Source organism: Anopheles stephensi, chromosome 2 (genome assembly GCF_013141755.1).
Source record: "Anopheles stephensi strain Indian chromosome 2, UCI_ANSTEP_V1.0, whole genome shotgun sequence".
NCBI lineage: Eukaryota > Metazoa > Arthropoda > Insecta > Diptera > Culicidae > Anopheles > Anopheles stephensi.
Genome location: NC_050202.1, coordinates 69,433,618 through 69,455,362, shown reverse-complemented (window position 1 = coordinate 69,455,362; position 21,745 = coordinate 69,433,618). Strand labels below are relative to the sequence as shown.

Sequence of the window (21,745 nt, the reverse complement as noted above, 5' to 3'; positions counted from 1 at the left end):
ATTGTGCGTCGTGTTGATTGCTTTTTTTGTTTTGTTTCTAACGGACTTGAAAGAAACATTCAAACGCATCCGTAAGTACGCAGCCAACTGTTGCATGCTGAGTGTATCTGAATGCTGGCAGTTCAAATGACAGCATGAAATGGGATTTGGCGCGAACGGGATTCAGCGGAAAGATTAATTAAAGGTTGTGAGTTTGATAAAACTTTTGTTCAATTCATGTACGCAGTGATACAACAGCACCCGTTTTGTGATTTTCCATTAATCAAGGTAAGTAAAGAGGAAGATTTAAACAAAAATACCATAACAAACAAGGCGTACTACATCAGATATATTTCTGGTTTGGAAAGACCAGGTCTCATCGATGAGTTTCTTTCGATACGATAAGTCGGTACGATTGTAGATTCCTCATTTAGGAGGCCCTTTCAATGAGGCCATTTGAACGACGGGACCTGCCCTGGCGGCTGCCCTATTTGCCCAGAGCTTAACGCGATAAACGCGGTTTTTTGCCAATCCTTTGCTGTCCATTTGAAATGTCTTATAAAACATCTTATCTTATATTAATGTTTCACTATCAAAGCTAGCAAGTTTTCATTTACGAACAAAAACCGTCCAAAGCAGAATGTTTTGAAATTTCGTATTAAAGCTGGCTTGATTCAATCAACATACTTTGCTGAATCTATTCTAAAGTGCTGAAACATGAGTCTTAAACAACCACGGATTGAAGTCAAATATTGTTTACAAAACAAACCTCGTTCAATATTTGTTTGGTTCGGTGCATTTGTGCAGTGTAAAACGTCTTCCGTTGCGTTCTAAAAACTGTGTTGCGTTCCAGAGCACCTATTATCACTCGATATGAGCACGATCCTTAGCGGATCGGGGTCTAAAAAATGTATTATTTGTTTGCAGTACGCACCGACCATGGTTCCACTGAACACGGAAGTCGACATTGATGGTGTTACGGTGAACTGTGAAGCTATGTATGCCAAGTTCACAGGCGTTCAGGTAGGCTCACTAAACGCAACACTTAGTGTGTCTTCTTAAGCGTGTATTTATCCTTCATCATTTCAGCTCGAAACTGCAACACTCTCAAAAAAGCGATTGCTCAATCTTTGTTTGGCCTGCCTAACGCAGCTAAATTCTTGCTATTTGTTTCAAAAGCAGGCCATTGAAGCAGCAGAAAGAATATTTACAACTTTACCACAATTGGAACTTCATCTAACAGTTGATGGAGATAAGCTCACATGCCAGTACCTTAACCCACAGTTTGAAAAAACGAACGAACAGACTGAAATTAGTAATTATGTTGAAGAGAAGGAAATAGTTACCGAACGGACAGACCTTGATCAGAATTATGCATTATCAGTCAAACAGTCAGCCGCTCAAGAATCATCACAGGATGAGGTAGAAATAGAGCTGGAAGAAGACGTTGAAGCGGTAGAAGAATTCATCGACGAAGGATCACACTCGATCGATGCAGACACACAGGAGGACACGGAGCAACACAGCGAACAAACTGTGCCGGAAGAAAGCAAACCTTCCTGCAAGGAATGTACACACCTGCAGGGTAATGTTGTTTGGTTTCGAAAACATTTCCTGCGTGCACACTGTCAGCCGAAGTCCGGCGAACGGTACCGGTGCACCGTTTGCTTGGGACAGTTTAAAAGTATACGTTCCTTCACGCGACACACCCGTACCCATCAAGGAACGAAGCGGTACGCGTGCCAGTTCTGTCCCAAATCGTTCCACTATTCCCATCACTTACAGGCCCACGAGCGAATTCATACGAAGGAGAAACCTTTCGTGTGTGAAATGTGCAGCAAAGCATTCATTTCCAAGGAACGCTTAAACGCACATGAAGAAACACACGGCGCAGAGCGTGCGTTCGAGTGTGAGGTGTGTCGGGCAACGTTCAAAACACGACAAAATTTGTACAAGCACAGCCTAATCAAACACGATCGGCCGGTGGCAAAGTTTCAATCGTTCAGGTGCAATCGGTGCGGTAAGCTAATGCTATCCCAATCGGCCGTTACCTATCACAAGCATCATCCGTGCATAGCGTCAGCTCGTCAGCAGCCTGAACAACAGCGTGTTACGGAACAGACGGTCCTCCATCAGGGCAACACCAATCATAGGAAATATCCTTGCGACGTATGCGGCTTGCAATTTAATCAAAAAATCGAACTGAACCGGCACACGCTCATGTAAAGCTCTTTTCAATTTCTCTAAAATTCGTCTTTTTCAACAATTTATTGACATAACCTCTTTTTTTTCTCTTCCAACAGTCACGAAGGATCTCGACCGTACCGGTGCGATGTGTGCGATCGTTCCTTCCGACAGAAGGGTACACTCACGACCCATATGCGTACCCACACCGATGAAAAGCCGTACGAGTGTACGCAATGTGCTGCTCGTTTCCGGTCCGCCGCTTCCAGGCGATCACACTTCATCCGACAGCATATGCCGTAAGCCAGGGTGGTCGGCACACATCTCGATGTTCCAAGTTTAGTGTAAAATTGATTCCTGAGTGTAGTACCCTGCCGCGGGGTTAGCTATTTCGGCTGGCACCATTTTACGATTCACTTGTTCAGATCCAGGAAGTTGAAAGAGATGTTCGATCTGCTTTAAAAGCAGTTTTGCGGTGGTTGCGACAAGCGCACGCTGCGCATTAGTAACATCTAGTAGGCTGTGTTGGGGAGTCGATCCGGTAGTCCAAAAGTCCATCAACAAATAGTCTCTGGGCGACTCGATACGCAAAAACGCACAGCGAGCGTCGTAGTCCGCTTGGACCCTGCAGAAGCGCAATGCGAACCGGGTGAATTTGCGCTGGACGGATTCCAAACGGGCTAGGGGCCGAGCAGCAGATGGCCACCATACAATGGAGGCATACTCCAGTACCGATCGAACCAAGGAGCAGTAGAGCGTCTTGATGGAGACCGGGTCCGCGAAGTCGCGAGTAAGTTGTTTAAGCAAGCCTATCAGCTGGTTGCCCTTGGTGACGACGTGTTCGAGCTGTTCGTGGAAGCTACTCATCGAGGAGTACTCCTAAATCCCTAACACAGCTTTTGCGGACAACCAGAGGACAGCGCTTTCTCGTGAACGTTACGACAACACACTTCTCAACACACAATTAAAGACCATTCTCTGAACACCGGGATTGGAATGAACAGAGTGTAGCTTGAAGGCGGAGTTGGTCGGACCGGTCTTGGATCGACAGGAATAGCTTCGCATCATCAGCAAACAGTAGGTGGATTCCAGCGGGAAGCACCCTAGTTACGGTCATTGATGAAAATGACGAACAGCAGCGATCCGAGGTTGCTCCCTTGAAGCACCCCTAAAGAAGCAGGAATGCAACGCGACAAATGGGGTCCCATTTTCACGCAGTAGATCGGCCGGCGAGATACGAACGCATCCAAGTTAGCAATTGGACGGGCGTGCCCAACATCTGGAGCTTGGCGAGTAGCAAGGAATGCAGGACACTTTCAAAGGCAGCTTTGCTGTCCGTATATACCGCGTCCACTTCGGAGCCGGAGTCGATGGTCCTGTGGCGTTGGCTGACAAATTCAACCAAGTTTGTGGTGGTAGAGCGCTTGGGGACGAATCCGTGTTGAGTAGTGCTGAGGTAGTTCGAGGCAGCAGCGAGAAGAGATTCGTACACAGCAAGCTCGAAAACCTTAGCGCAGGCGCAAAGCGTTGTGATGCCGCGGTAATAACAGGCGCTGGATTCATCTCCCTTTTGTCTCCACATAGAAAGCTATATTCGATCACTTGCGTTAACCGTGGGCGCCAAGACAAAGTGCAGTAGAACGTGAAGCACTTTTTGCCAACTGGCTAGTTAATGCCTTGCAGAATGGGGAGACCCAAGAGCTTGGCGTGGAAGCATCCATCTGTACGATGATCCTAATTGTGGTCAAGATGTATTTTGTGGCAAGCGATCCTCAGTCATCTGTTTCTAAACAATCAGAATGAGTCGGATGCTACGGTTTGTGAAAAACAAAATCCTCCCGGCATTCAGCTCGTCGTAGAATAATGTCTGTTTATCTCGAGCACTGATAAAATATCAACTTCGGACGTTTTCCATTCAAATAAGAGTTCATTTTTCTCACATGTTTTTGTGGTGATCTTTTTTTTTATATTAAATTTATCTAGTACTTATGCATTACTCTCTGTAACACTAGTTGTGGCCTTTTTTATGATGGTATTTGTAGTAATATTATTATTTTACGCGATGTACACACCGGATAGGAGTGTATCGGTTCTGCGCGGGAAAAAACTGGGCCTAGAACGTAGAAACTCAATGCATTTTTTTTCCTTCTCCTGGCTCAGCATTACCAGTATAGGATAGTAAGCCAATACGCAGTAAGACCTGTTGGGGGGGAGGTTCACGCTCATCTGCTAGAACGATCTACCATAACTTAAGACCTGTTGTAACATCGTCTTCTCTACCTTGCCTGTTCACTATGTATGTAAAAGTTTAATCCCGTTGTTGCACAGAAGCACATTTTTAGGCAGCGTTTTGCTACAGTTTCCATAGGCGGGTTAAGGATTCTAATTCAATAGCACCAGTGTCCACTAAACGAATCATGCAAATCAAGAGCCCTGTAGCCCCGAAAGGCTTGTGTTAAAGCAAGGAAAATACAGCACTAAACATTACAAGATACCACACTTAACTAAAAGGCATCATTTAGTAACAGAAGACAAAAGTAGTAACGCTCCGCTCGCTTGATAACCTCTGGAACGTGGTTGTGTGGGCCCCCCACTTCAACACTTTTTTTTTCTCACCTCGATTTGAGTTTTGTTCAGCGTAGTGTTTTACACACCACCCCACCCTTCTATTATGTATATAGTGTTGCACTTGTTTTCTTCTTGTCAATGTCTCAATTAGCTAAGGCAGTGATATTTTCTCTTATCTGGTATCTCATTAGTTCTTAGTAATCGGGAGCATGGTGCTGCTACACTCTTACTACTACTACTACTACCGGCTACTACGGCAGCACCATCGCCGCTGGTACACTTAAAACTAGCTCGTCACGGACACTATCGGCTACATAAACGAAAAAGTATGTGCTCTAATATAAAGAAATAAGGATCCCGATTAATGTCCCTCCCCATATCTGTTACTGCAACATTAACGTATGCTACAAACTAAACAAAAAACAGTATATACCTTGTTAATTGTATGTGTGTGTGTATGAATCTCTCGGCTCTTGTGTGTAAGGGAAGTCAGAATAGAAAAAAAACCAATTCGGTGTTCTGACCGATTCTGAACATCCCGCGAAAGATTTACCCTGCAAAGCCCTGGTGGTCCGTAAACGCCCCAGCTCGCGGCAGCCCAATATCGGCGTACAGCAGTGATTAAACTATGTTTGCATACTAGCTGCTAAGGAACACGTGTACATATATTAAAGCGCAATGATTTTTTTGTTTCAATGAAGGAAAGCTAGCAACTTAGCGTATGTCCCCGGGTCCGGGGACTTTAACAATCTATCTGCAGAATGATCCTGCTTGAATGATAGCTGTTCCCGATTCCAGGGTCTACCCTGCGCAGAGTCGAACGGATGGGCCGGGTTAGTGTGTAGCGAGGTGACCAACCCTGTTCGGTCCACTTGCTTACTATTACTTGGTACCGTGCCAAATGTTGGGCGGCAGTTGGGGTCACTTTCCGGGATGCGCGCGCATTCTATCCTTAGTACGTACACACTACGATTATGATGATTATTAATATTATTAACTTCTTTCTATCACAGCCCGTTGCTTTCCATCTTTTGCATATGGGTATATATATGCACATTCGCGCAACTTTACGCTTATTCATCTATAAAAGCAGCTTACGCCAGCAGAGTTTTCTTCTCGCGCAACCAAAGCCTATTAGCAGGTGAGGCCAGTTACTGCGCTACTGGGTAGGCTCGCTCGTTGCATGTACCGCCGGTATTAAAGGGCTACCGTAAGGTTATTCAATTATTAGGAAACTGCCCGCAAAATTGTGTCTGTGTGTGTGTGTGTCTGTATGCAACAAAAGTATAAAACAATCAATGTAGCAAAGGGGTCTGGTCTATCGTTTACCAACCGGCTCACCACGCGCGAACTAATCTGGTTTGCTTTCTACACTTATTCGCCCACGGCTTCGTTGGCTATCTGTCGCACTTTATAACGACACACTCCCTTAAAAACTTAATATCCATCATATTACATTCCCGTCCACAATAATTACAACGAAACGCGCAAGGATTTTCTACTCGTGTGTGTGTGTGTATGCAGCAGTTAGAAGATAGGTAAAATAATTCGGTTCTCCACTAAATAACGAAACACCATAGTTTGCTGTCGGTTTTATGCTTGAGATAGGCGGGTATGAGTGATACTGCATAGAGAGAGAGAGTGCATGTGTGAGTGTGGTGGTTGAGCCATTTGTTTGTTTTTCCTGTTTGATGCTGCTAATCTATCGCGATCTGAGATCATTATGTTCTGTGTTGTTGTGGTTGTGTTATGGCAAAAGTTGGCACGGTGGTAATTATCTATATCATACTGTCCCCAATCACTTTTTCTTTGCTGTTTCTCTACTTCACCCGAAATGATTGGGATGTTCGGTTTTGTTTCACCTGTTGTTTTCATTGCTGTTGTGATGTTCAAGTGGTTGGTTTGGTGTGGTAAAAAAAGGAATCTTTTTCGTAAGATCAAAACTCGTCTTTCCGGTCCGGAAGTAACGATATCAATAGTCGAGTTACCGTTCTTCCACGCCCAGGTCATTTCAACTCCCTGGTTGGTCAAACTCCCAATATACAGGCAACTCGACGCGATATCGGACCCCTTGTTGGCTGTGTGCTGCTGCTGGCAGACAGATACGGCACAAAACTGGGCTATTGGAACGCATGTTACAAACATAATAGTCATCATCCTGCGGTTACGTCGCTTCCCTGCTCAAACGAAAGATTTTTAAATTTCTTTGCTCTGTGTCGTGTCCTTCTCTTGTCCGCTTTCGTTCGCCCTGCTGCTTTGCACAGCAGTTACTACCCAGCAGTTTGGACACCGCTCGGAGAAAGCGCTGGTTTCCCCCCGGGGGGGGAGGAGAACACTTTCCTCTGCTGGTCGGTGGTCCTACTACTGCAGTGGGCGCGCAATTGCTTCACGCAACACCCGGCGGCACCGGGTGCAAATCAGCCGTTTCTCACTGCATCGGTGGAAAGTTGTGCGAATGGTTCATAAAGCTGGGTGTGTTCATGGTGGATGCCATATCCTGGTAGCTGAACTGAAATGTCCGAAAGCAAGCACAAGTATGTGTGTGTGTTAATTAAACGACGAGTTCTAGGTGATGTTAATTTCCGTAAAACAGTCGCGCCGATACTTACTTCCGAAAAGTGAGGCTCCTCCTGAATGGCGCCCAACGGTCCATTACTGTCCGATGGCGTCAGCTCCACACTTTCACCGGTAAACTCACGATCGAAGTAGCGTGTGTCCGTATCGCTCGTTACCTGCGGCTTGAACGGTGGCGTAATGCGCTTGTGCTCCAGATCGGTCCAGTTGATGCTGGCAAAGAACGGATGGGCCATTATTTCCTTCGCATCGTCCGGTCCACCGCCCAACCGCTGCTTCGGATTCTTCACCAACAGCCCACTGAGCAGGCTGCGCGCGTTCGGGCTTATGTTGCGCGGGAACTTCACCTCCTCCATCAGTATCAGCGTGAACAGTATATCGTGATCGCGATTGTAAAACGGTAGCCGACCGCAAATCATCTCGTACATTACGACACCCGTACCCCACCAGTCGACTGCGTGGCCGTAATCGTTATCCTCCAGCACTTCCGGCGCCAGATACTCCGGTGTTCCGCAGAACGTTTTCGTTGTTCGACCGTACGTAATGTCTTCTTTGCACAGCCCAAAATCGGCTATCTTAATGTGTCCGTCTTTGTCCAGCAGAAGATTTTCCAGCTTCAAATCGCGATAGATGATGCCGTGTGAGTGGAGATACCTAAAAAAGCATAATAAGAAAATGTACCTCTTTTTTGGTGGAAAAAAAAATGTTGCTACGATAAATGTTTGTGCATCCCGGCCCGTACCGGGCATTATCCCGTCATCATCATGTTCGTTAATCAGATGCACGTGTGTCCCCGGCCCCCACGAAACGCCACACCGCCTATTTACCCGCGAATGTGCGCCATTGACGTCAATGGCAGTTTGTAAACTTTCTTCCTCTATATCGATCGTGTCGCCAAGTGCCCAACTGCGGCGGTCACCACCACCACCATTCATTGAAGCTTCATCGGCAAGCGGCAGACCACACCGTCGTCACAGTAAGCAAACAACGCAACAAACAGATACGCCACAAAAACCACGGCCGCGGTGGTTGGAACTTGCACGCCCTCGTTCAAAGAGCGGCACTTTTTTATGAATGAATCGTTGTGTGGTTCGAACCACGCGGTATTGTGTATGTGTGTCTGATTATGTGCAATGTTCCGCTGACGTAGTTTGGCGGGAACGGCACACACTTGACAAAGCTTAGAAAACGGAACAACAACCAACAACCGGCGCGAGGTACCAACATCAACAACCTATTGTGTGGGTGAACCACACGGGAGGCATGAGCGGGTGGGTGTCGCTTTGCAGTGAGGAGAAGGAAATAGTTGTGCCATTGAATCATCATTTATGGTGGGGGCGGGGGGTGATGATCGAGGTGAAGGGAGGTTGCTTACTTTCAAATTTACTCTTCATCAGCCAGGCGCATCGTACAACAACCTAATCCCAGTCCACGGATGATTGGGATTAACCTTGATAATGGCAATTGACCGTTCGGTACCTAATGTTTACGCAGCTGGGCACTTGTTCAATTTATCACATGGAAAACATAAAAAACACACACACACACACAACGCAAATCAGTACACAGCAACGGTACCACACGTCCCGCATTGAGGGACAGAGCGGGTGAAAAAACAGTAAAGCAAATATACTATTAAAGTGTGTAAGCCAACTAGCCAACAGCTACTTTCGATGGCAGGGACTTCATATTAGGACATACAATTAATAGGTTAATAGTGTACGTACGGGTAACGAGTATCGTACAAAAACACAAACACACAAAACAAATAAGAAAGTAACAGAGGGTAATGCATCATATTTACAGTGGTCGCGATAAGTGTATGTTCGGAAATGGGAAAGGAAAACAAAAATCAAAGCACAACACACATAACCTCAAAATCGGTGGTATAATCAACGGTGCCAATGTGTTTTTTAGTTTCCAATTCAGCCACCATATAGCACAGAAGGAAGTGAAGCAAAATGGCAGACAGAAGCAATGGAGTGATTTTTATTTTTAAGTTTTCTTTTATCTGGTTAATCGATCATCGCTTCTTTTGACAGGTGCTCGACAAGAGTTAGATTTGAAGCATTTTAAATTATACAAAGAAAAAATTTGCGCTGTCGTTTTTTTTTAATTCTCTTATCATTAAGCAAGAGATATATGTGAGATTTCTTTTACATTCGATCTCTAAACGATGGCTTAAAAACTAAAAGGGAAAGCGTTGCGGTTGGGCAACTATGTTTAGGCGTTTGGCAAATTTAATTTTCCTGTAGCAATTATTTCTTTAAAATACCATTGTTCCTTATTAGAAGACGATCCAGGCTGGTGGTGGAGGGCTGGCTGGAAGGAAGGCAGAGAAAGTCGTGACTGTGCGCGGCCAAGTGCAGCAAAGATCCGATCGGTCAACCAAAGCAACATTCCGATTAGCAGCGTACACTAATAAACTCAAACCTTCAGAACTCGTTTCGGCCACACAACAGGGTGCAACAAATTTGTTTGATTTTCCTTGTCACAGTTAATTGTTAACAAGAAAAAAAACCCCCAAATCGTACAGATGATATTGTGTAGCTTAATTTCAGCGAACCTAAACCGCCAGGGATTTTATAGCAACTTGCAATAGCTCGTCGGTGTGTATGCGTATCGTGGCCAACAGACAAATCATAAAGCAATCAAAATCAGGGAATTTAGAATGTTTGTGTCCTCCAGCACGCAAGACAAAGAGATGGGACGCACATGTGATTATTATTTTCTTAATGTTTAATCTAATTTACACTCAAGGAAAAAGTGTGTTTTTGAGTGAGCTTCAAGTGGAAAGTGAGCCCAGTGAAAAAGGTAGTAAACGGTACATCACCCGCTTCATCAAGCGTTTGTTTGTTAGTATTTTGTTTTTCCCATGTGATTTATAACTCAGCAATATTGAAAAAAAAAAAAACAAACAGGCACCATCTCTCAAGTATACGGCAAGCAAGACACGAATGTAATCAACTATCTACTACAGACAGAAGAAACAGGATGGCATTGAGCTTAACAAAATGGACAGCACTGTACTTCATTTGACACTACAATAAAACAAAAGCCCACAACAAATGACAGTCAGCTTTATTACGTTGGAAAGCCTATCTTTCAACAGTACATAGGCGTTGTAAGAAGGTAACAAAAGAAGAAGAAAAAACCCCTTTTAAACACCATTACAAAGCAAAACGCATCTCAGGTCTCAGGTTTAAAATGCTAATCTTAAGACGTATGATGCAGAGAGTAGCATCTACTTTGGCATAGAATTGATAACACTGCCCGATTTCATTCGAGTTCGAGCTACTTGGTTGTAAAGATACTTTAACCTATTGTTTCTTTTCGTTTTGTTATTTTTTTGCTGTGAATTGCAATGGAACGGAATTTTTCAAATGGTTGTAACTAGTAATTTTACTTTTTCAAAACTCACTTATAAAAGCGCTATCAAAACCAAGTTCAAATGCAACCAAGCTGCCTTTTTATCAGAGTACAACAAGTGCAAATGAAAGCAAAACAAATAAACAAAAACACACTCTAAGATGGAAGACCTGGAGAGGAGCAAAAAAAACAGTTGATGGGAGAGCAAAACATACAGAGAAGACCAGGAATCATGAAAATGTGTGCAATATTTGGATCAATTCACAAAACCTCTTAGTAACATGAAGAAGAGAAAAAACAAACACAAATAAAGCCAATTTATTTATTTAGATACATGATGAAAGTAGTAAAAAAAAGAGAGAGAGAGAGAGAGAGAGAGAGAGAAAAGGAAAGAGAGAAGTATAAATACAATGCAAAACAATACACAAAAAAATGGAACCAAAATGGAAGATGGGGGAGACGTTTCTTATTACTGAAAAACCTGAACGAAATACCTCATGAGCTAGTAAACGGCATTTAAAAAACAAACAAAAGAAAGAAGAAGTAATCAATAAACAGTACATCACAACAACATAATAAGGAAAACAAATTTGAAAAGAAAACTGACAGTTTATAATCGTTTCAAATCAAACAAAAGAAAACAAAAACACATGCATACTTTTACTTATGTTAGTGCAAAACATACAAACGTTTATAAACAAAATGAAATAACAAAACCAAACTACAAACAACACAGCTAAACAGATGTAAGTGAGATGATCATCGTCCTCATCAGAAACAGGAGCGTTACAACGGATAATACAACACATTCAAACCTCAAATCACACACGGCACACATACACACTGTCAATATTAGTATGCAGATATATAAAGGAGGGAGAGGAAAAAATATACGAAATCGAGTTTAAATGCAAATTTGAATATTAAACCATACACGCACATCTATTTAACGAGTGTGTGCGTGCGTGCGTGTATGTGAATGTACTTTTTTTCCTCTTGTGTACACGGTGCTGCTGGGGTGGAACACGAAACTTAGAAGAATACTTAGGATACTCTTTAGCTAGGGATAGGGATTGAAGCGAATGTGGTGTGACAGCATCGCGGGCACAGTGTACCGCCCGCGGAAAAGTCAGGGAAAATGGCATAGGGAAAAGCCCTGGTCAGTCAAAGTATATACGAACGGATCGTGTACCGTCGCGGTGCACTTTCACTCTCCCTCTCTCTCTCTCTCTGTCTCTCTGCAGTGGCACCGTACTAAGCGCAAAACTATACAACGGGAAAGTAAACTGAAACAATTTTCCTTATCGTTGTTGTATCTGTAGATGTGTTTTCTGCATCAAAACTAGCATAAGTTGAACAGTGAGAGAAAGAAGAGATAAAAAATCAAGAACAGAGACAGAGACAGAGATTCGCGGTGGAAAGAAGCTTGGATATCAAGACGAATGAGTACAGCACTACGAACGGGTAATGCTGCAACTGCACAGCAGAAACATTCATATCCCCTATCGGACAGTGATATTCTGTTCAAACAAAAAGGGAAAAAGGAGAAGTTGAACACGGAGATCCCCAAAGCGGGCCAGTTTCGCGCGGACACAAATAATTGAGGGAGCAGGGAACGCAGACAAAACACGTGCAAACAAAGAAACATACAAAAATCACAATGAATTTGAGTCAAAGACATCTTTTGTTGTCCTTTGCTTCAGTAATGATATTCATACATTTTCATGATAAATATAATAAACTCAAACTAAGAAAATGTACAACGTCTAACAATTGTGCGTCGTGTTGATCGCTTTTTATGTTTTGTTTCTAACGGACTTGAAAGAAACATTCAAACGCATCCGTAAGTACGCAGCCAACTGTTGCATGCTGTGTTTGGCTTTATGCTGGCAGTTCAAATGACAGCATGGAGTGGGATTTGGCGGGAACGGAATTCAGCGGAAAGATTAATTAAAGGTTGTGAGCTTGATAAAACTTTTGTTCAATTTATGTACGCAGTGATACAACAGCACCCGTTTTGTGATTTTCCATCAATCAAGGTAAGTAAAGAGGAAGATTTAAACAAAAATACCATAACAAACAAGGCGTACTACATCAGATATATTTCTGGTTTGGAAAGGCCAAGTCTCATCGATGAATTCTTTTCGATACGATAAGTCGATAAGATTGTAGGTTGTCTCATTTAGGAGGCCCTTTCGATGAGGCCATTTGAACGACGGGACCTGCCCTGGCGGCTGCCCTATTTGCCCAGAACTTAACTCGATAAATTGAATGGAGCATCACGGTTTTGCCAATCTCTTGCTGTCCATTTGAAATGTCTTATAAAATATCTTATCTAATATCTAATATACGAACAAAAACCGTCCAAAGCAGAATGTTTTGAAATTTTGTAGTAAAGCTGGCTTGATTCAATCAATATACTTTGCTGAATCTATTCTAAAGTGCTGAAACATGAGTCTTAAACAACTACGGATTAAAGTCAAATATTGTTTACAAAACAAACCTCGTTCAATGTTTGTTTGGTTCGGTGCATTTGTGCAGTGTAAAACGTCTTCCGTTGTGTTCTAAAAACTGTGTTGCGTTCCAGAGCAACTATTACCGCTCGAGATGAGCACGATCCCAAGTGGATCGGGATCTAAAAAATGTATTATTTGTTTGCAGTACGCACCGACCATGGTTCCACTGAACACGGAAGTCGACATTGATGGTGTTACGGTGAACTGTGAAGCTATGTATGCCAAGTTCACAGGCGTTCAGGTAGGCTCACTAAACGCAACACTTAGTGTGTCTTCTTAAGTGTGTATTTATCCTTCATCATTTCAGCTCGAAACTGCAACACTCTCAAAAAAGCGATTGCTCAATCTTTGTTTGGCCTGCCTAACGCAGCTAAATTCTTGCTATTTGTTTCAAAAGCAGGCCATTGAAGCAGCGGCAAGAATATTTACAACTTTACCACAATTGGAACTTCATCTAACAGTTGATGGAGATCATCTCACATGCCAGTACCTTAACTCACATACTGAAAAAACGAACGAAATTACTAATTATGTTGAAGAGAAGGAAATCGTTACCGAACGGACAGACCTTGATCAGAATTATGCATTATCAGTCAAACAGTCGGCCGCTCAAGAACCATCACAGGATGAGGTAGAAAGAGGGCTGGAAGAGGACGTAGAAGCGGTAGAAGAATTCATCGACGAAGGATCACACTCGATCGATGCAGACACACAGGAGGACACGGAGCAACATAGCGAACAAACTGTGCCGGAAGAAAGCAAACCTTCCTGCAACGAATGTACACACCTGCAGGGTAATGTTGTTTGGTTTCGAAAACATTTCCTGCGTGCGCACTGTCAGCCGAAGTCCGGCGAACGGTACCGGTGCACCGTTTGCTTGGGACAGTTTAAAAGTATACGTTCCTTCACGCGACACACCCGTACCCATCAAGGAACGAAGCGGTACGCGTGCCAGTTCTGTCCCAAATCGTTCCACTATTCCCATCACTTACAGGCCCACGAGCGAATTCATACGAAGGAGAAACCTTTCGTGTGTGAAATGTGCAGCAAAGCATTCATTTCCAAGGAACGCTTAAACGCACATGAAGAAACACACGGTGCAGAGCGTGCGTTCGAGTGTGAGGTGTGTCGGGCAACGTTCAAAACACGACAAAATTTGTACAAGCACAGCCTAATCAAACACGATCGGCCGGTGGCAAAGTTTCAATCGTTCAGGAGCAATCGGTGCGATAAGCTTATGCTATCCCAATCGGCCGTTACTTATCACAAGCAGCATCCGTGCATAGCGTCAGCTCGTCAGCAGCCTGAACAACAGCGTGTTACGGAACAGACGGTCCTCCATCAGGGCAACACCAATCATAGGAAATATCCTTGCGACGTATGCGGCTTGCAATTTAATCAAAAAATCGAACTGAACCGGCACACGCTCATGTAAAGCTCTTTTCAATTTCTCTAAAATTCGTCTTTTTCAACAATTTATTGACATAACCTCTTTTTCCAACCTCTCTCTTCCAACAGTCACGAAGGATCTCGACCGTACCGGTGCGATGTGTGCGATCGTTCCTTCCGACAGAAGGGTACACTCACGACCCATATGCGTACCCACACAGATGAAAAGCCGTACGAGTGTACGCAATGTGCTGCTCGTTTCCGGTCCGCCGCTTCCAGGCGATCACACTTCATCCGACAGCATATGCCGTAAGCTAGGGTGGTCGGCACACATCTCGGTGTTCCAAGTTTATTGTAAAATTGATTCCTGAGTGTAGTACCCTGCCGCGGGGTTAGCTATTTCGGCTGGCACCATTTTACGATTCACTTGTTCAGATCCGGGAAGTTGAAAGAGATGTCCGATCTGCTTTAAAAGCAGTTTTTCCGGTGGTTGCGACAAGCGCACGCTGCGCATTGGTAACATCTAGTAGGCTGTGTTGGGGAGTCGATTCGGTAGTCCAAAAGTCCATCAACAAATAGTCTCTGGGTGTTGCAGTTACGCTGGTTCAGCGACTCGATACCCAAAAGCGTACAGCGAGTGTCGTAATCCACTTGGACCCAAGGACCGATTCCAGAAGCGCAATGCGAACCGGGTGAATTTGCGCTGGACGGATTCCAAACGGGCTAGGGGCCGAGCAGCAGATGGCCACCATACAATGGAGGCATACTCCAGCACCGATCGAACCAAGGAGCAGTAGAGCGTCTTGATGGAGACCGGGTCCGTGAAGTCGCGAGTAAGTTGCTTAAGCAAGCCTATCAGCTGGTTGCCCTTGGTGACGACGTGTTCGAGCTGTTCGTGGAAGCTCTGCTTCTCATCGAGGAGTACTCCTAAATCCCTAACACTGCTTTTGCGGACAACCAGAGGACAGCGCTTTCTCGTGAACGTTACGACAATACACCGGGATTGGAATGAACAGAGTGCAGCTTGAAGGCGGAGTTGGTCGGACCGGTCTTGGATCGACAGGAATAGCTTCGCATCATAAGCAAACAGTAGGTGGATTCCAGCGGGAAGCACCCTAGTTACGGTCATTGATGAAAATGACGAACAGCAGCGATCCGAGGTTGCTCCCTTGAAGCACCCCTAAAGAAGCAGGAATGCAACGCGACAAATGGGGTCCCATTTTCACGCAGTAGATCGGCCGGCGAGATACGAACGCATCCAAGTTAGCAATTGGACGGGCGTGCCCAACATCTGGAGCTTGGCGAGTAGCAAGGAATGCAGGACACTTTCAAAGGCAGCTTTGCTGTCCGTATATACCGCGTCCACTTCGGAGCCGGAGTCGATGGTCCTGTGGCGTTGGCTGACAAATTCAACCAAGTTTGTGGTGGTAGAGCGCTTGGGGACGAATCCGTGTTGAGTAGTGCTGGAGGTAGTTCGAGGCAGCAGCGAGAAGAGATTCGTACACAGCAAGCTCGAAAACCTTAGCGCAGGCGCAAAGCGTTGTGATGCCGCGGTAATAACAGGCGCTGGATTCATCTCCCTTTTGTCTCCACATAGAAAGCTATATTCGATCACTTGCGTTAACCGTGGGCGCCAAGACAAAGTGCAGTAGAACGTGAAGCACTTTTTGCCAACTGGCTAGTTAATGCCTTGCAGAATGGGGAGACCCAAGAGCTTGGCGTGGAAGCATCCATCTGTACGATGATCCTAATTGTGGTCAAGATGTATTTTGTGGCAAGCGATCCTCAGTCATCTGTTTCTAAACAATCAGAATGAGTCGGATGCTACGGTTTGTGAAAAACAAAATCCTCCCGGCATTCAGCTCGTCGTAGAATAATGTCTGTTTATCTCGAGCACTGATAAAATATCAACTTCGGACGTTTTCCATTCAAATAAGAGTTCATTTTTCTCACATGTTTTTGTGGTGATCTTTTTTTTTATATTAAATTTATCTAGTACTTATGCATTACTCTCTGTAACACTAGTTGTGGCCTTTTTTATGATGGTATTTGTAGTAATATTATTATTTTACGCGATGTACACACCGGATAGGAGTGTATCGGTTCTGCGCGGGAAAAAACTGGGCCTAGAACGTAGAAACTCAATGCATTTTTTTTCCTTCTCCTGGCTCAGCATTACCAGTATAGGATAGTAAGCCAATACGCAGTAAGACCTGTTGGGGGGGAGGTTCACGCTCATCTGCTAGAACGATCTACCATAACTTAAGACCTGTTGTAACATCGTCTTCTCTACCTTGCCTGTTCACTATGTATGTAAAAGTTTAATCCCGTTGTTGCACAGAAGCACATTTTTAGGCAGCGTTTTGCTACAGTTTCCATAGGCGGGTTAAGGATTCTAATTCAATAGCACCAGTGTCCACTAAACGAATCATGCAAATCAAGAGCCCTGTAGCCCCGAAAGGCTTGTGTTAAAGCAAGGAAAATACAGCACTAAACATTACAAGATACCACACTTAACTAAAAGGCATCATTTAGTAACAGAAGACAAAAGTAGTAACGCTCCGCTCGCTTGATAACCTCTGGAACGTGGTTGTGTGGGCCCCCCACTTCAACACTTTTTTTTTCTCACCTCGATTTGAGTTTTGTTCAGCGTAGTGTTTTACACACCACCCCACCCTTCTATTATGTATATAGTGTTGCACTTGTTTTCTTCTTGTCAATGTCTCAATTAGCTAAGGCAGTGATATTTTCTCTTATCTGGTATCTCATTAGTTCTTAGTAATCGGGAGCATGGTGCTGCTACACTCTTACTACTACTACTACTACCGGCTACTACGGCAGCACCATCGCCGCTGGTACACTTAAAACTAGCTCGTCACGGACACTATCGGCTACATAAACGAAAAAGTATGTGCTCTAATATAAAGAAATAAGGATCCCGATTAATGTCCCTCCCCATATCTGTTACTGCAACATTAACGTATGCTACAAACTAAACAAAAAACAGTATATACCTTGTTAATTGTATGTGTGTGTGTATGAATCTCTCGGCTCTTGTGTGTAAGGGAAGTCAGAATAGAAAAAAAACCAATTCGGTGTTCTGACCGATTCTGAACATCCCGCGAAAGATTTACCCTGCAAAGCCCTGGTGGTCCGTAAACGCCCCAGCTCGCGGCAGCCCAATATCGGCGTACAGCAGTGATTAAACTATGTTTGCATACTAGCTGCTAAGGAACACGTGTACATATATTAAAGCGCAATGATTTTTTTGTTTCAATGAAGGAAAGCTAGCAACTTAGCGTATGTCCCCGGGTCCGGGGACTTTAACAATCTATCTGCAGAATGATCCTGCTTGAATGATAGCTGTTCCCGATTCCAGGGTCTACCCTGCGCAGAGTCGAACGGATGGGCCGGGTTAGTGTGTAGCGAGGTGACCAACCCTGTTCGGTCCACTTGCTTACTATTACTTGGTACCGTGCCAAATGTTGGGCGGCAGTTGGGGTCACTTTCCGGGATGCGCGCGCATTCTATCCTTAGTACGTACACACTACGATTATGATGATTATTAATATTATTAACTTCTTTCTATCACAGCCCGTTGCTTTCCATCTTTTGCATATGGGTATATATATGCACATTCGCGCAACTTTACGCTTATTCATCTATAAAAGCAGCTTACGCCAGCAGAGTTTTCTTCTCGCGCAACCAAAGCCTATTAGCAGGTGAGGCCAGTTACTGCGCTACTGGGTAGGCTCGCTCGTTGCATGTACCGCCGGTATTAAAGGGCTACCGTAAGGTTATTCAATTATTAGGAAACTGCCCGCAAAATTGTGTCTGTGTGTGTGTGTGTCTGTATGCAACAAAAGTATAAAACAATCAATGTAGCAAAGGGGTCTGGTCTATCGTTTACCAACCGGCTCACCACGCGCGAACTAATCTGGTTTGCTTTCTACACTTATTCGCCCACGGCTTCGTTGGCTATCTGTCGCACTTTATAACGACACACTCCCTTAAAAACTTAATATCCATCATATTACATTCCCGTCCACAATAATTACAACGAAACGCGCAAGGATTTTCTACTCGTGTGTGTGTGTGTATGCAGCAGTTAGAAGATAGGTAAAATAATTCGGTTCTCCACTAAATAACGAAACACCATAGTTTGCTGTCGGTTTTATGCTTGAGATAGGCGGGTATGAGTGATACTGCATAGAGAGAGAGAGTGCATGTGTGAGTGTGGTGGTTGAGCCATTTGTTTGTTTTTCCTGTTTGATGCTGCTAATCTATCGCGATCTGAGATCATTATGTTCTGTGTTGTTGTGGTTGTGTTATGGCAAAAGTTGGCACGGTGGTAATTATCTATATCATACTGTCCCCAATCACTTTTTCTTTGCTGTTTCTCTACTTCACCCGAAATGATTGGGATGTTCGGTTTTGTTTCACCTGTTGTTTTCATTGCTGTTGTGATGTTCAAGTGGTTGGTTTGGTGTGGTAAAAAAAGGAATCTTTTTCGTAAGATCAAAACTCGTCTTTCCGGTCCGGAAGTAACGATATCAATAGTCGAGTTACCGTTCTTCCACGCCCAGGTCATTTCAACTCCCTGGTTGGTCAAACTCCCAATATACAGGCAACTCGACGCGATATCGGACCCCTTGTTGGCTGTGTGCTGCTGCTGGCAGACAGATACGGCACAAAACTGGGCTATTGGAACGCATGTTACAAACATAATAGTCATCATCCTGCGGTTACGTCGCTTCCCTGCTCAAACGAAAGATTTTTAAATTTCTTTGCTCTGTGTCGTGTCCTTCTCTTGTCCGCTTTCGTTCGCCCTGCTGCTTTGCACAGCAGTTACTACCCAGCAGTTTGGACACCGCTCGGAGAAAGCGCTGGTTTCCCCCCGGGGGGGGAGGAGAACACTTTCCTCTGCTGGTCGGTGGTCCTACTACTGCAGTGGGCGCGCAATTGCTTCACGCAACACCCGGCGGCACCGGGTGCAAATCAGCCGTTTCTCACTGCATCGGTGGAAAGTTGTGCGAATGGTTCATAAAGCTGGGTGTGTTCATGGTGGATGCCATATCCTGGTAGCTGAACTGAAATGTCCGAAAGCAAGCACAAGTATGTGTGTGTGTTAATTAAACGACGAGTTCTAGGTGATGTTAATTTCCGTAAAACAGTCGCGCCGATACTTACTTCCGAAAAGTGAGGCTCCTCCTGAATGGCGCCCAACGGTCCATTACTGTCCGATGGCGTCAGCTCCACACTTTCACCGGTAAACTCACGATCGAAGTAGCGTGTGTCCGTATCGCTCGTTACCTGCGGCTTGAACGGTGGCGTAATGCGCTTGTGCTCCAGATCGGTCCAGTTGATGCTGGCAAAGAACGGATGGGCCATTATTTCCTTCGCATCGTCCGGTCCACCGCCCAACCGCTGCTTCGGATTCTTCACCAACAGCCCACTGAGCAGGCTGCGCGCGTTCGGGCTTATGTTGCGCGGGAACTTCACCTCCTCCATCAGTATCAGCGTGAACAGTATATCGTGATCGCGATTGTAAAACGGTAGCCGACCGCAAATCATCTCGTACATTACGACACCCGTACCCCACCAGTCGACTGCGTGGCCGTAATCGTTATCCTCCAGCACTTCCGGCGCCAGATACTCCGGTGTTCCGCAGAACGTTTTCGTTGTTCGACCGTACGTAATGTCTTCTTTGCACAGCCCAAAATCGGCTATCTTAATGTGTCCGTCTTTGTCCAGCAGAAGATTTTCCAGCTTCAAATCGCGATAGATGATGCCGTGTGAGTGGAGATACCTAAAAAAGCATAATAAGAAAATGTACCTCTTTTTTGGTGGAAAAAAAAATGTTGCTACGATAAATGTTTGTGCATCCCGGCCCGTACCGGGCATTATCCCGTCATCATCATGTTCGTTAATCAGATGCACGTGTGTCCCCGGCCCCCACGAAACGCCACACCGCCTATTTACCCGCGAATGTGCGCCATTGACGTCAATGGCAGTTTGTAAACTTTCTTCCTCTATATCGATCGTGTCGCCAAGTGCCCAACTGCGGCGGTCACCACCACCACCATTCATTGAAGCTTCATCGGCAAGCGGCAGACCACACCGTCGTCACAGTAAGCAAACAACGCAACAAACAGATACGCCACAAAAACCACGGCCGCGGTGGTTGGAACTTGCACGCCCTCGTTCAAAGAGCGGCACTTTTTTATGAATGAATCGTTGTGTGGTTCGAACCACGCGGTATTGTGTATGTGTGTCTGATTATGTGCAATGTTCCGCTGACGTAGTTTGGCGGGAACGGCACACACTTGACAAAGCTTAGAAAACGGAACAACAACCAACAACCGGCGCGAGGTACCAACATCAACAACCTATTGTGTGGGTGAACCACACGGGAGGCATGAGCGGGTGGGTGTCGCTTTGCAGTGAGGAGAAGGAAATAGTTGTGCCATTGAATCATCATTTATGGTGGGGGCGGGGGGTGATGATCGAGGTGAAGGGAGGTTGCTTACTTTCAAATTTACTCTTCATCAGCCAGGCGCATCGTACAACAACCTAATCCCAGTCCACGGATGATTGGGATTAACCTTGATAATGGCAATTGACCGTTCGGTACCTAATGTTTACGCAGCTGGGCACGCACGACAATGATCAGAAGCGCCACATTGTGCTCGTTAGTTTATTTTGTTTTGATTGGAAAACTCCGTAAGCTCTGTATCCGGAGTATGCGGTTCTGTGTCTAAAGAGCGGATGCTTTTTTACCCAAAGAACTTGCTGCACACGATCCAATGTTTCGACGGAGGTCTCGAATATTCTAGCAGACACGTTAGAGCCATCTTCTCTCTAAAATGAGCCAACCACGCCTTCTCTCTGAGCATTTGACCGACCATTAAAATACTTTACATGATAGGTCGTCCGGTGCCATTCTCACGACATGACCAGCTCCACTGGACCTTTTGAGAAATCATTGTACAGCTCCTAGAACACAATGTTGAGTTCTCGATTATCCTTCCACACATACGGGGTCAAATATCCTTCTGATCGTCTTCCAATCGAAAGCGAATTAGAAGCCTTCCTCAGTTTTAACGAATTATATGTGTTAGAGACGTATGTAGGCTTCTAGGACTATGCCACGGATATCCCTGTCT

The 21,745-nt window shown here is 44.8% G+C and overlaps 3 protein-coding genes across 7 annotated transcripts in view; 1 reads left to right on the top strand and 2 right to left on the bottom strand.

Annotated features, from left to right (window-relative positions):
* Positions 1-757: 757 nt before the first annotated feature.
* LOC118502449 (zinc finger protein 184-like) lies at positions 758-17,583 on the top strand. The gene is made up of 6 exons (XM_036034678.1): positions 758-1,002; positions 1,069-2,201; positions 2,283-2,463; positions 13,249-13,431; positions 13,498-14,621; positions 14,709-17,583. The coding sequence occupies exons 1-6, from the start codon at positions 853-855 to the stop codon at positions 14,890-14,892; spliced, it is 2,955 nt and encodes a 984-aa protein (XP_035890571.1). The 5' UTR covers positions 758-852; the 3' UTR covers positions 14,893-17,583.
* Positions 4,107-8,570, bottom strand: LOC118504545 (RAC serine/threonine-protein kinase-like). Its single transcript, XM_036039148.1, has 3 exons — positions 8,133-8,570; positions 7,341-7,959; positions 4,107-7,240 (listed from the first exon to the last, which is right to left on the bottom strand). The coding sequence occupies exons 1-3, from the start codon at positions 8,147-8,149 to the stop codon at positions 7,160-7,162; spliced, it is 717 nt and encodes a 238-aa protein (XP_035895041.1). The 5' UTR covers positions 8,150-8,570; the 3' UTR covers positions 4,107-7,159.
* Positions 16,544-21,745, bottom strand: part of LOC118504543 (RAC serine/threonine-protein kinase) — a 22,720-nt gene continuing 17,518 nt past the window's right edge. For all 5 annotated transcript variants that reach the window (XM_036039141.1, XM_036039143.1, XM_036039142.1 and 2 more), the window contains 2 exons: positions 19,770-20,388; positions 16,544-19,669 (listed from right to left, as the gene is read on the bottom strand). In XM_036039141.1, the coding sequence (XP_035895034.1) occupies positions 19,589-19,669; positions 19,770-20,388 (700 nt within the window). In that variant the 3' untranslated portion in view covers positions 16,544-19,588. The remainder of the gene's footprint in view (positions 19,670-19,769; positions 20,389-21,745) is intronic.

What these genes read in the sequence shown, in the direction of transcription:
- LOC118504545 (XM_036039148.1), bottom strand. An exon ending in AGGAGCCTCACTTTTCGGAA is followed by an intron (nt 7,241 to 7,340) that starts GTAAGTATCGGC and finishes CGGACATTTCAG; the next exon opens with TTCAGCTACCAGGATATGGC.
- LOC118502449 (XM_036034678.1), top strand. Translation starts at nt 853, where the DNA reads ATGAGCACGATCCTTAGCGGATCGGGGTCTAAAAAATGTATTATTTGT. An exon ending in TCATCCGACAGCATATGCCG is followed by an intron (nt 2,464 to 13,248) that starts TAAGCCAGGGTG and finishes TTCTAAAAACTG; the next exon opens with TGTTGCGTTCCAGAGCAACT. An exon ending in CCAAGTTCACAGGCGTTCAG is followed by an intron (nt 13,432 to 13,497) that starts GTAGGCTCACTA and finishes TCATCATTTCAG; the next exon opens with CTCGAAACTGCAACACTCTC.